The 13,285-nt window shown below is 37.8% G+C and overlaps 1 protein-coding gene across 3 annotated transcripts in view; it reads left to right on the top strand.

Annotated features, from left to right (window-relative positions):
• Positions 1–12,248, top strand: part of DPP8 (dipeptidyl peptidase 8) — a 64,883-nt gene extending 52,635 nt beyond the window's left edge. For 2 of the 3 annotated variants that reach the window (XM_059180828.1, XM_059180829.1), the window contains exons 17-21: positions 455–601; positions 1,845–1,997; positions 3,239–3,381; positions 4,244–4,355; positions 8,037–12,248. In XM_059180828.1, coding sequence (XP_059036811.1) covers positions 455–601; positions 1,845–1,997; positions 3,239–3,381; positions 4,244–4,355; positions 8,037–8,159 — 678 coding nt within the window. In that variant the 3' untranslated portion in view covers positions 8,160–12,248. Of the gene's footprint in view, positions 1–454; positions 602–1,040; positions 1,192–1,844; positions 1,998–3,238; positions 3,382–4,243; positions 4,356–8,036 lie in introns of those variants that run through there. The other variant, XM_059180831.1, reaches the window with a different exon arrangement.
• The last annotated feature ends 1,037 nt before the right edge of the window (positions 12,249–13,285 follow it).

Genomic DNA, 13,285 nt, shown 5'->3' with positions numbered 1-13,285 from the left:
GCAGTTTAAATCTCTTGTCTTGTATGTAATGAGTATCTTGGTTTTAAAGTCTATAGTTGCTCAGTAATTCCCCTGGACCTTGACTGTAAAGTTGAAAAAGAAAAAGGAACAACATAAACATGAGAAATTTAAGTTAACTTAAAAATGAATGAGGGAGAGGGGGAATCGGAGAGTTGCTAATCGCCTAGTACAGAGTCTCAATTATGCAAGATGAATAAGTTCTAGAGATTAGTCCAACGTTGTCCTATAGTTCATGATACTGTATTGTACATTTAAAATTTTGTTAAGAGGGTACATCTTGTGATGTGTTCTTGCTACAAGAAAATAAAATTTTATTTTAAAAGCAAAATAATACAAAAAATTCAAGCTTTCTACTTTCCACAGCATCCTGCCTCTTAATGCTTTTTTATGCTACCATATAATAAATTTCACTGAAGTTGTATTTCTTCCTCAGGTGCAGTTGGTGAATAATCGATTTAAAGGAGTCAAGTATTTCCGCTTGAATACCCTAGCCTCTCTGGGTTATGTGGTTGTAGTGATAGACAACAGGGGATCCTGTCACCGAGGGCTTAAATTTGAAGGCGCCTTTAAATACAAAATGGTGTGTGAGCATACAAACATTTTTCTTTTAAAGACATTTACATTTTGTGTTTCATTGTTTGGTATGAAATCTCAGAGAGGAAGTTGGGAAAAGGGGCTGTGAATGAGTGAGAGAGAGAATGTGTGTGTGTGTGTGTGTGTGTGTGTGTGTGTGTTAGAGTTCAGGGTTGGGAGGGAAGATGCAACTTGATATTCAGTAGTCTAGCTCACGTCTACCTGTTTACCTGTATATAACTTCGGGGAGCTGAGATAGAACCACTTTTACAGAGAAATACCCTTTCTTTCTATGTTGTATATCCAGCTTAGCCAGAAAGCAGCACCATAGTTTTCAGCATCCTGTGCCCTATTGAGAGGAATAATTGAGATTTGTTCTGTCCTCTGTGAAGAGAGAAACCAACTGGTTAGTGCCTTCCTTGTGACAAGCCTCTTTCTCTCTACAGGAAGCTTTAAATGCTACCTTTTAGAGATGCCCCATGTCCTTTCTGCTGCTTTGGGAAATGATGAGAATCCGATGTTCCTTTTACACAGTAAGGCAGTTACTGTGTTTGCCAGTGTATTGGACATGCTGAGTAAGACATGGGATTTTCTCCCACAGCCAGTTCTTTGACCTTATGTTGTATTCTCATGTAAGTTTTTTTGTTTTTATTTTTGTTTTTGGCTCAGTGAAGTGAGATTGTGTGCACTGGCAGGCCTAGTAATACAAACAAGGTGGTGGTGGTAGGAATTAGGACTTAATAGGACATTAAAGAAGTAGTGTATGTTCAGTTCCTAGACATAGATGATGGGGAAATAGGAGGATAAGACCTCAAGAGTGATTCCTTCTGCTTTACTGCATTAAGTTTTAAAAAGAAGTAAATTTAGTCAACCACTTAAGGGGGCTGATTTTTTGTCTTTGGGTATAGGAAGGCTTGTTACAAGGAAGATGCTGACCTCTTAGCAGACAACAGAACAAATGGAAGGGGGAAATACCCGTATAGTGAGGGACAGTTTGGGTCTCAGTAGGAAAGAACTTTGTGACTAAGGGGTAACTAAACTCTAGGACTGACTAGCAACAGAAACTATAGGCCCCTATCTCTAAATAGAGTTTAAAACAATTTTTTTTTGGGCAACAGAATCTCAATTGATAATTAATTCTTTAAAAACTACAGGTATTTTTAGTAAAATCCATTTTCAGCTTTAAAAACACTCTGGTAATGAGACTTCTATTTATCAGAATCAGTGAAATGTTCTCCCTTTTTTGACAGGGTCAAATAGAAATTGATGATCAGGTGGAAGGACTCCAGTATCTAGCTTCTCAATATGATTTCATTGACTTAGATCGTGTGGGCATCCATGGCTGGTCCTACGGAGGATACCTCTCCCTGATGGCATTAATGCAGAGGTCAGATATCTTCAGGGTATGTGACTTCCTACTGTATTTCTTTTTGCAATGGAGGTTGAATTTTCTGTCAATTAAGGATATAAGGAAGTGTCTATTTTCTGAAGGTTTACAGAGTTTGCAATATTAGGGAATGTTAAGATTTGTGTATCTAACAGCCATGTGAGATATATATTTACATATCTATCTATATGTATGTATTAAAAAACACTTGTGAAATTGATGGCCAGTTGTTAGCTATTTATAGACACGCCAAAGATTGTGGGAGATAGTCATGATTAGTAAAACACACACACACACACACACACAGAATTGTAATTACTAATTTAATTGCTGGACTGCAAGCTCTGAGGGTGGGGACTTGTGTGCCCTGCATATCACTGTAACCTGAGTAACCAAGCACAATTCTTGGCACATAAGTAAGGTCCTAAGTAAATCTTTATTGAGCGAATAACATACTAAATATATAAACGATGGTTACAATTTTATAAATAACTTCCTAGAAAAATATGCTGGAAGGAAATACATAAAGATGTTAAAAGTTGTTAAGAGAATGGCAATTATGAAATGTTTTTCTTCTTTACTATTTCAATAACATGATTTTATCTTACAGTAAAAAATAATTTTAAGAACAAAAATGATAGGGTTTTTGCTTTTGCATGTATATTCAGATAATCTTTATAATAACCACAAAATAAACTCTGAAAACTGCCATAATTTTCCCAAACTTGCAGCTGTTGAGAAAGTAATTAGAATATTTAAATATAAAACTATGTGGGAACCTTAAAATGGGGAAAGTGTTTAGTGCTTAAATATATTTCATTCATTGTTTAAAATTCTGAATTACCAACAGAGGCTAAAAAAGAAAAAAGAAATGGCTACTTTCCTATATAGAGCTGAGACTTGTCACACTTTTTTTCCCCAGCAGCAGGAATGAGTTTGCACTGAGCCATTCACATGTTCTATCTAGTTCAGTCTCCCCTTTTAACAAAGGGACCCGCGTGTGTATTTCAGCTAGCCCAGGTTAAGGATTTAGTATATGGCATGCCTGTGGAGCATGAAGCTAACTGACTCACAAAGTATCAAGTTCTTGACCTTGGCACTTCACTTTGATTTTCTGAGTTGCTTGAGACCATGTAAGCCCCAGTTGTGGGGCCAAAGCCTAAGGATAATTTAAGCCTATAAATTTGCAGTTACACATTCTTATTGCTAGCCATTGTTTTTTGGATCACACTTGATTGTTACTGTTGTCTTCTGTAGGTTGCTATTGCTGGGGCCCCAGTCACTCTGTGGATCTTCTATGATACAGGCTACACAGAACGCTATATGGGCCACCCTGACCAGAATGAGCAGGGCTATTACTTAGGATCTGTGGCCATGCAAGCAGAAAAGTTTCCCTCTGAGTAAGTTCAAGCTTTAAAATCAAGATTATAAATTTAAAATTGTAGTGTTAAAACTTGTCTTTAATAACAATGAAAACTACAAATACTGTAAAACCAAGACTAATATTTTATAGACTACTCAAATGGCATGACTAGTTCTCAAAGGTGAATTACAGACCAGTTCATATAACCTGGTTTTATTACAGCTTATATTTGAAGCAATTACTGTGCTGAAAGAAGTTTAAATATATAACTGTTTCAAGGTGAAAAATTATGTTTCTGCTTAAATATTTTCTATAGACAACATTTATGATTTTTCTTTCTCTAGGAACGTGCTATGATTATTGATATATGCCAATATCTTCGTAAGAAATTAAACACAATTTTTCATTACATGTAGTGTCTGGTTACTGTATTATAAATTTATTATTGAAAATGTTGAATTCTGAATTCTTGGGGCACCTGGGTGGCTCAGTGGGTTAAAGCCTCTGCCTTCAGCTCAGGTCATGATCCCAGGGTCCTGGGATCCAGCCCCACATCTGGCCGTCTGCTCAGCAGGGAGCCTGCTTCCTCCCCTCTCTGCCTGCTTCTCTGCCTACTTGTGATCTCTGTCTGTCAAATAAATAAATAAAATCTTTAAAAAAAAAATTGAATTCTTATTTTAACATTATAGTATAAGGAAGTTAACTTTATTATTAACATTAACTATATTACATAGTTATATATGTCTTTATATAATTGTATTTTATATTACATAACTATATATAGTTGTATATATTACGTAACTATAATGGTAACTAATAGTTAATTGTGATCAAAGAAGTTAAGTGGTTTTCCCAAGAACTCTATTTTGCCTAATCCTGTGATACTTTCATTTCTCTAGACCAAATCGTTTACTACTTTTACATGGATTCTTGGATGAGAATGTCCATTTTGCACACACCAGTATATTACTGAGTTTTTTAGTGAGGGCTGGAAAGCCATATGATTTACAGGTGAGTTCTTTATTTTCTGATTGAATTAAGTAGTGATTAGTGATTTGATTACTTTGAAATATAATAAACTATGGAGTAAAGCTGAATTTTCAGCTGTGGCCGCTCTCTCCTTAAGGGATCTAAAGTCATAGGCATAGTTAGTAGCGCCTCTAGTTGGGTAAAAAATAAGATTCTGTTGAAGCTGGGATAAGAACTGGCTTATATGACCAATATGGGCCTATTCTGTTGAAGTTGGGCTAAGAAATGACCTATATGGGCTAAGTACTAGATTATATGACTTGTGTATCTGTAATTGCTTTCAGTTTGTAACCATGGAAAAAATGACAGGAGTCTATTCAGTATCCTCCTTTTCTTTACATGGTCTTTTAATTTTATATTTTATATTTTATTTTAATTTTATAATTTTTATATTGACATTGGAATAGAAAGCCTTAGGTTAACCACCTTCATTGCTCCATTACTCAAAAAAAAGGGTTTTAAAAGATAACCTATTCATTTTTTTCCTCCTTTGTACTTCTTTCACAGATTATTATTCCTAAGAGTGAAAAATATTACTTTTTCCGTTTCATGTCTCAGTTGACGTTTAGGATTTATGTAGATAAACTATGAGCTGTTTATCTGTAGCAGCAGTTTTCAAGCATTTTGGTCTCAGGACCCCTATGCACACCAAAGAGCTTTTGTTTATGTGGGTTTTGTCTGTCTGTATTTCTCAAAGAACATATTAAAACTAAGAAAAATTTTGTTTTTTAAAGTTTATTATTTAAGTAATCTTTACACCCAGTATGGAACTCGAACTCACAACCCCAAGAACAGGAGCACATGGTCTTCTAACTGAGCCAGCTAGGCATCCCCAAAACATAGAAAAATTTAAAAATACTTTTTAAAAAATAATAATCAACTATTACATATTAACACAAATAATAATTTTTGTGTGGGAGAAAAGCTCTTTTCCAAAATACAAAAAAAAGAAAGAAATAGCATTGTTTTTACATTTTTGTAAAATCCCTTTAATGTCTGGCTTAAGGAAGACACCCGGATTCTCATATCTACTTCCAAACGCAGTCTGTTGGGAAGTGTTGTTTTGGCTAAAGTATACAGTAGTTTCCCATTATGTGCAGTTCTGCTTTCTGAGGTTTCAGTTAACCCTAGCCAACTGAAGTCCAGAAGCAGATGATTGTTGGGGTTCCTGGGTGGCTCAGTCTGCTAAGCGTCGGACTCTTGCTTTCTTCTTAGGTCATGGTCTCAGGTTGTGAGATGGAGCCCCATGTCAGGCTTCATGCAGAATGTGGGGACTGCTTGGGATTCTCTCTCTCCCTCTGCCCCTCCCACTCCACACTCTCTCTCCCTCTCTAAAAAAAAGAAGAAGAAGGCGTGGTTAATCCTCTTTCTGACATCATGTCATGTCACTAGTGGCCCAACGCTAAATCACAGGGCCTGTTACTCACTTCACTTAGTCTCATCACGTAAGCACTTTATCTCCCATCATTGCAGGATGAGTGAGCGTAGTACAAGATATTTAGAGAGAGAGAGACCACACAATCAGGTAACTTTTATTACAGTATGTTGTTAATGGTTGTTTTATTTTCTTACCAGTTATGTTTTTAATCTCTTACTATGCCTGAGTAAGTAATAAAACTAAACTTCATTGTAGGTATGTACGGGCAGAAATCTGGTATCTTTAGGGTTTGGTACTATCTGCTGTTTCAGGTATCCATTGTTGGTCTTGAAATGTATCCCCTGTGGTTAAGGGGCAACTATTATATGAAGAAAATTCAGCCTCACAAAATATGTAGTTAAGAAAGGGGAGAAGTATTTTAGCTTTTTCAGATAATTGTGGATGTTCTTCTTGGCTACTACACCAAAACTGGACAGATCTTAGTTTCTTAAAGGTTAGTTTTAGTGTGGAGTCTGACACCACTTCTAAAACATGTCATACTATGTTACATTAAAATCTGTTGGATCTTGTTCTTCTAATGGATTTTTTACATATACATTGGTCATCTGAAAGATACTGGTTCACTGTGTGAGGTTAGTCTTCTCAGTGTTGATTCATTTCATTATATGGCATTTTTAAAATCACATATATATATATTTTTTTTTACATTATCTTTTTTTTTATTTTATTTAAATCACATATATTAATATTACACCCCTGATCTCATCAGAAAAGTCTTTAAGTTTGGGGAGGCTCATGAGCTAATAGTAGCAGATGCAAGTCTTCCAGAATTCTAATTTTTACTTAAAAGCTCAAAATTTATCATTGGTGATGAATACTATCAGTGTTGTCCTTGAAGTGACAAGCTCACTTCATTCATTTTTGTGCAGATGTTTGCCAGATAACCAACTCTGTATCACCAGTCACTCTTTCAAGATGTCACTCTTTCAAGTTGAAAATGGAGTTCCATTTAAGAAATGGCAGTGCAGCGGGGTGCCTGGGTGGCTCAGTGGGTTAAAGCCTCTATCTTCGGCTCAGGTCATGATCCCAGCGTCCTGGGATCAAGCACCACATCGGGCTCCCTGCTCCGCAGGAAGCCTGCTTCTCCCTCTCCCGTTCCCCCTGCTTGTGTTCCCTCTCTCTGTCTCTCTGTCAAATAAATAAATAAAATCTTGGAAAGAAAAAAAGAAAGAAGTGGCAGTGTGGCTTGCAACTCAGTTTCATAAGTGCTTTTCCTTTAGACACCCTATAGCGGAAGTGCTTTCTTTTTTTTTTTTTTTTTTTTTTTTTTTTTTTTTTAAAGATTTTATTTATTTATTTGAGAGAGAGACAGTGAGAGAGAACATGAGCGAGGAGAAGGTCAGAGGGAGAAGCAGACTCCCCATGGAGCTGGGAGCCCAATGTGGGACTCGATCCCGGGACTCCAGGATCATGACCTGAGCCGAAGGCAGTCGTCCAACCAACTGAGCCACCCAGGCGCCCGCGGAAGTGCTTTCTGCTTTCTTTCCATTGTATCGCCACAGGACATTCATTCATTCATTCCTTTAAGATTTTATTTATTTATTTGACAGAGAAAGACATAGTGAGAGGGGGAACAGAAGTAGAGGGAGTGGGAGAGGCAGGCTTCCCACTGAGCTGGGAGCCTGATGCCGGGCTCAATCCCAGGACTCTGGGATCATGACCTGAGCCGAAGGCAGATGCTCCATGACTGAGCCACCCAGGTGCTCCTACCAGAGAACATTTAAAAAGACATTTCTTCAAGGGTTGCAGTTTAATAAACTTTCGGTTTTTTACTATAGGTGTGTAGTGGTAAAGAATACGGTGACATCCAATACAATTAAAATGTCACTGCCTTGATTCATGCTAAGGCACTGGCACATTTATTACCCATCATTGCTTTTGCACTATTGGTGCAAATGCCAACACAGTGAATAAAGGCAAATTGTTCTGAAAGTGGTTTTGACCTTGCATATCCCTTGAAAGGGATTCTAAGGACCCCAGATGTCTCTAGATCACACTTGGAGACCCAGTGATCTATACATAAATCCTTCTGTAAGCCTTGGAGTGCATAAGGAATGATAAAAAAGGGGGAGCGGCCTTTGTGTCAGATACATGTGTGTAGTATCTTGGAGAGGCTGTGTTCTGTATTACTAATCCTGCTGAAACTCTATGGAAAGCTTTGGAAGGAGATATATTATTCATTTCTCACTTTCTGTATTTTGATTATTTTGTTATTGTTATTTAAGATCTATCCTCAGGAGAGACACAGCATAAGAGTCCCTGAATCTGGAGAACATTATGAACTGCATCTTTTGCACTACCTTCAAGAAAACCTTGGATCGCGTATTGCTGCTCTGAAAGTGATATAGTTTTGACCTGTGTAGAACTTTGGTGTACACTGGCTATTTAACCAAATGAGGAGGTTTAATCGATAGAAAACATGGGATTGATCATCACATTTTGATACCTGCCACATCTACTTCTGAAAGTACATTTGGTGCCATGCAGGCGTCTGCAGCTTGTGGATAATAATCTAATAACCTCACACACACACAAAATTGAATGACACGTATTTCTAAAGGACCCAGCAATACCATGAGAATTACTGAAAGAAATAAGACATTAGCACCATGTATCCATACTACCTTATTTTCACTTCTTAATAGCATTATAAAATTCATGGACTTAATTAGTGTATTTTTACGGTATACTTCTGAGTTTGTTAAAATATGATGTTATTAGTGATTGGTTTGGTTCAATTCCGGAAACTCTGACTAGTTACAGATTTGATAGCACTTAAATGTAATTGAATAGCTTATGCTTCATTGCTTGGGGTGTATCCAGCATGTTATGAACTAATCACTATTAAACCTATGACTTAACCAGTCATTAATGACTTTCCAAGGATAACTTAGTGGCCTCCTAAAAACACTTATTTTGTTTCATTCAAGCTCTGACCAATTTTAGCCAATTTCAGCTGTATCTAGTATAAATAGTTTTCTCTGATGATATGACAGAGTGGGTTTTTCCTTTCATACAAAGGCAAGTAACTGTACATGTAGCATGGTTTAATTAGTCTTATAATACTGATAATTACAGGCAGAAAAATTTTAATCAAATGGTTGGAGCTTAAATATTTGCAGGCAATATCTTCTCCTTTAAGAAAAGGGAAAAGTACACATTGATTTGTATTCTTCAGAAAATTTAGTGGGGCTAGTTTCCATTGAGTTTTCCTTACTGAAATGTTCCAGCGTTCTAGGGTGATGGAAGGGAATTATGGCAGGATGGGAGATGCCAGGGTGTGGAGAATGACAGGGGAGGAAAAGGAGAGGATCTGCTTAAGAACCAAGTAGAAGTAAAATATGACCAAAAATCCTTATGAGAAAGTTTGGGGGGTGAAATTTAAACTGCTAGAATGTTAGTTAAGGAAACCAGAATGAAGAAATCACTATCTTGCCAACACAGTTACAGACTAACATTATTCAGGGAGGAAAAGTTCCTTAGTTATTTTTCTAATTTTCATTTTTTGTTATTTTCATCTTCATTTTGGTAACCTTACAAATTTAAACTTTTTAAATTATTTGAGCATCTTAGATATTGTGAACTTAAAGAGGTATCCAGACCACCTCTCCACCATAAACTGATCCCCAGTTAGCCATGGCTCTATTTTTAAGCATTCAGAGCCTCTAAGCAATGTCTAAAATGGCCATGACATTTTCCTAGTTTAGCCCTAGCACTTGACTGTTAAGGGAGCTCATAGGCTTTCAGGTGCTGATTGGAGTCTGTCATTTTAGAGCCTTGGGTGTTATTGGGTCACATCGCCAGCAGCAGAGAAGGCACCTGTGAGTTTGACCCTTTTTATCACACGCCTCAGTGTTTGGAAAGTTGTTTCTGGTACTTTTAAACAACGCTCTAAGAAAAATTGCTCTTTTTTTCTTTCTCACTACTACAGAGAGTAGATTTCTCTCGTAGAGAGCACAGCCTCCATTAGTAAGGGTGATGACCGTGCATCAGAGGTGAATTCATCATTGAGAGCCACGTGGGAGGTGGGGGAGGTCCAGAAATGGCAGGGTGACCTGGTGGTTTTGTCCTTGGGAAGGGGATTGGGTTTTATTGTTTGTGTATTTATACTGTATTATAGGTACCACTTTCCCTTATTATCTGTGTATGTATTGATTTTCTTGTTTATGATATTTCCCCATACCAAGGTGTGTTTATATTTTTTTCAATGTTAAATTAAATTGATTTGGGTAATTTTTCTTCCCAAGAAAGTATTTTCCCCCTTGATTTAGGTATATAATCTGACTACCAAAGGTGGTTTTTGTGAACTGATTGGCCTCCAGGGATCTATCCTTATATAATATGCAAAGTGGAAATGGTATCCAGTCATTTTTAGACATCTACTCATTTGAAACCTCTTACCCAGTAAGGCTGTTTTTTTCAAATGGCATCTCTCATTTTACCGAAACAAACCTTGAAGAACCTCATGTACTCTTGAATTCACCAGTGTTTTCCTCTTGCCTCTCCTTCCCTCTTATGACAAGGGATGCCTCTGTTATAAGCTCCAGTTCATTAGATGCCATTCTCCTTCTGTAGGGGGAAAATATGTGACTGATTTCACATCCAGAAAGACAGTTTGACTGAGTTTCATTTTAAAAACTGAAGTGGGAAACATCGTAGTCATTTCAAACAATCAGTAGAAATGTCACTAAAACTCTTCACACCCTGCCTATGGGTAACATCTGAAAGGCTAAGAGTATATAAAAGTAGCAACATTTTTTGGAAAGAGCCAAAAAGCACTGGGTTAAACATCCAATGGGGTAGGTTTTGCAGGCTTGATAAACAGGTGCACTCGAGCAGTCATCATCAGGTAGAGTTGCTTATGCATTGTTGAGCAGTGGGACTCAGAATCTCCTTAAGATTCATCTGGATGCTTATTGCTAAAAAGAAATGCAGTCTTTACTCTTAGAAGTTTGGATTTATTGATTTGGGTGGAGATCAGGAATCTGCATTTCTAACAGTCTTTCCAGGGTGATCCCGAAGTTGTTTGTGGGCTACTTTCACAAAGTCTTCTGAAGAGAATGGAATTGGATTGAGAAAATAATAAGTGATTTTTACACTGGACTGACACAGTCTGCTACCTAAAGCAGTAGCCAATGTAGCTGCTCATCTGTGATCACTGCTGGGCCCTTCTTACTCTGAAAGAAGCAGAAGGTATTGTAAATTATGTATCCTCTTTGTCTGGAGATTCATTTTGGAATGAAGGGTCTTCTCTTGATGCCATTGCTGGCTCATTTCGAAAGACTCGTACAAGAGGATGAAGTCACAATGCATGCATTACTTTTTAACAGAATGAGATATAGATATTGATGCTTACTTTTTTTTACTTACTTGTTTTATTCCTTACAGAAAGTGTATCCCACTTGTCTGTAACATAATTCTCTCTTTAGGTGGAATGACTCCTATAAGATCTCTCACTCTTGTAGAATCATAAATTTTTCAAGCTGTTGTATCTTTGATATAATCTAATGTTCTCGTTGGTTAGAGGAGGAAGCTACATGTAGAGAGAGGAGAAAATATACCCATGGCCATGCAGCCAGTTAGTGTTCAGTTGGTACTAGACTCCATCCAGATGCCCTGACTCATGGTAGTATAAATGATATGTAGAAAAGGCAAATTTTTAAAGAAGTATTTATTAATATATTCCTATGAAACATTTTAAAGATAACATAAAATGGTTAATTTTTCCATTCTAAAGTAAATGCTAAGCATGCTTATTAATGAAGCAGTACTTCTAATTAGTATATGACATTCTGAAGTTAATTAAAACTGTTAACCCTAAATGTGTCTTCCTAGTAGTGGGGGATTTGGGAATTGGGATATAGAATAGAGTGCTTGTTTAAGCCTGGGAGCCTAACTTAGAGCTATTTGAAGTAAGAAAAGAGACATGGCCATATCTAAACTAAGAGATTTGCAGGTGAGTGTCCATTCCCAGCAGACATAAATTAATAAGGAAACTTCCCTGACTCCCGCTTTCCCAACCCTACCCAGCCTCACCTATCCACCTTGCAGCCTACATTATAGAGACATGTTAGTGTTAGGTGCTGGCTCCTGCTTTTCTTATTTTGTCAAGAGACGGTTCTAGGTAATCAGAAGGGACTTTCAGAAGTCCCTCACAGAGAGAAAAAGTAATATTTGTATGTTTATTTTTGAATAACCCAAATACAAATTTATGTTGTGTTCAGCACAATTGGAGTTCAGGTCTTTAATTTTAGAACATAAAGTGCCTGCTGTTTTAAGCATTGACTTGTATAAAAAGAATTGCATGTCTCACTCCAGTAAGTTTATGGGTTTTCTCATTTTCAGCTACATGGCTTTTAATCATGTAAAGTGAAACATTAGTTTTGTTGCATTTTATTACAGGTTCTTTGTTGCAATAAAGATGCTGCTAAAATTAATTGATGTAAATGTTCCTTCCCCCCATCCCTTCCCTATTTGTAGTCTTGCCTTGATTAGTGGCAACTGTGATGTGATTAATACACACGAATGAGATCATATGCTTGCAGTGGAGAAAGGAAGACTGCAAGATGATTACATGGGGTTTCTAGTAGAAACACTAGCCAAAAATGCATCTAAATACAAGGGGAGGTGTGGAGGGAGCTATTCTTTGCCTGCAAGTGGTGGTGCCTAGAGCCAGCAATTAGCATTTCCTTCCTGAGCAGCTGGGAGTTTCTCAGGGATGCTACTTGGAGTTTCTAAATAGTGGTCTCTGCATGCTCCCTGGGAAATTTCAAGAAGTTCGGTGTAATACTTTTTTCAGAGGTTTCTTTGACAGGTCTCTGGTCTGTTGAAGCTGTACTGGGGGAAGGGGGAGAGAGGAGATGAACCCCTCTAAAATTAGTAAATTTGGGTTTGTCTGATAGTCCTTCCAGTACAGGCACTTAATCTGGATTCTCTAACCCTCTAAAGCGATATGCAAAATATGAGTGGAAGTGCATTCTGGGGAGAAAGGCTTTGGCTTCTCCAGATTCTTGAGGAAGGATGATCCCCCAAGAAGAAGCACTGCTGTATTATGTATTAGGTTTATAACCTTTTAATTTTTAAACTTTTTTTAAAAATTTTTATTTAACAGAGAGAGATCACAAGTAGGCAGAGAGGCAGGCAGAGAGAGAGAGAGAGAGGGGTAAGGAGGCTCCCCGCTCAGCAGAGAGCCCGATGCGGGGCTCGATCCCAGAACCCCGGGACCATGACCCGAGCCGAAGGCAAAGGCTTAATCCACTGAGCCACCCAGGCGCCCCTAATTTTTAAACATTTTAAATTATTTTTGGGGCGCCTGGGTGGCTCAGTGGGTTAAGCCACTGCCTTCGGCTCGGGTCATGATCTCGAGGTCCTGGGATCAAGTCCCGCATGGGGCTCTCTGCTCAGCAGGGGGCCTGCTTCCCTTCATCTCTCTCTGCCTGCCTCTCTGCCTGCTTGTGATCTCTCTCTCTGTCAA

Source organism: Mustela lutreola, chromosome 7 (assembly GCF_030435805.1).
Source record: "Mustela lutreola isolate mMusLut2 chromosome 7, mMusLut2.pri, whole genome shotgun sequence".
NCBI classification, from domain to species: Eukaryota; Metazoa; Chordata; class Mammalia; order Carnivora; family Mustelidae; genus Mustela; species Mustela lutreola.
This window is presented reverse-complemented; position numbering and strand designations above follow the sequence as displayed.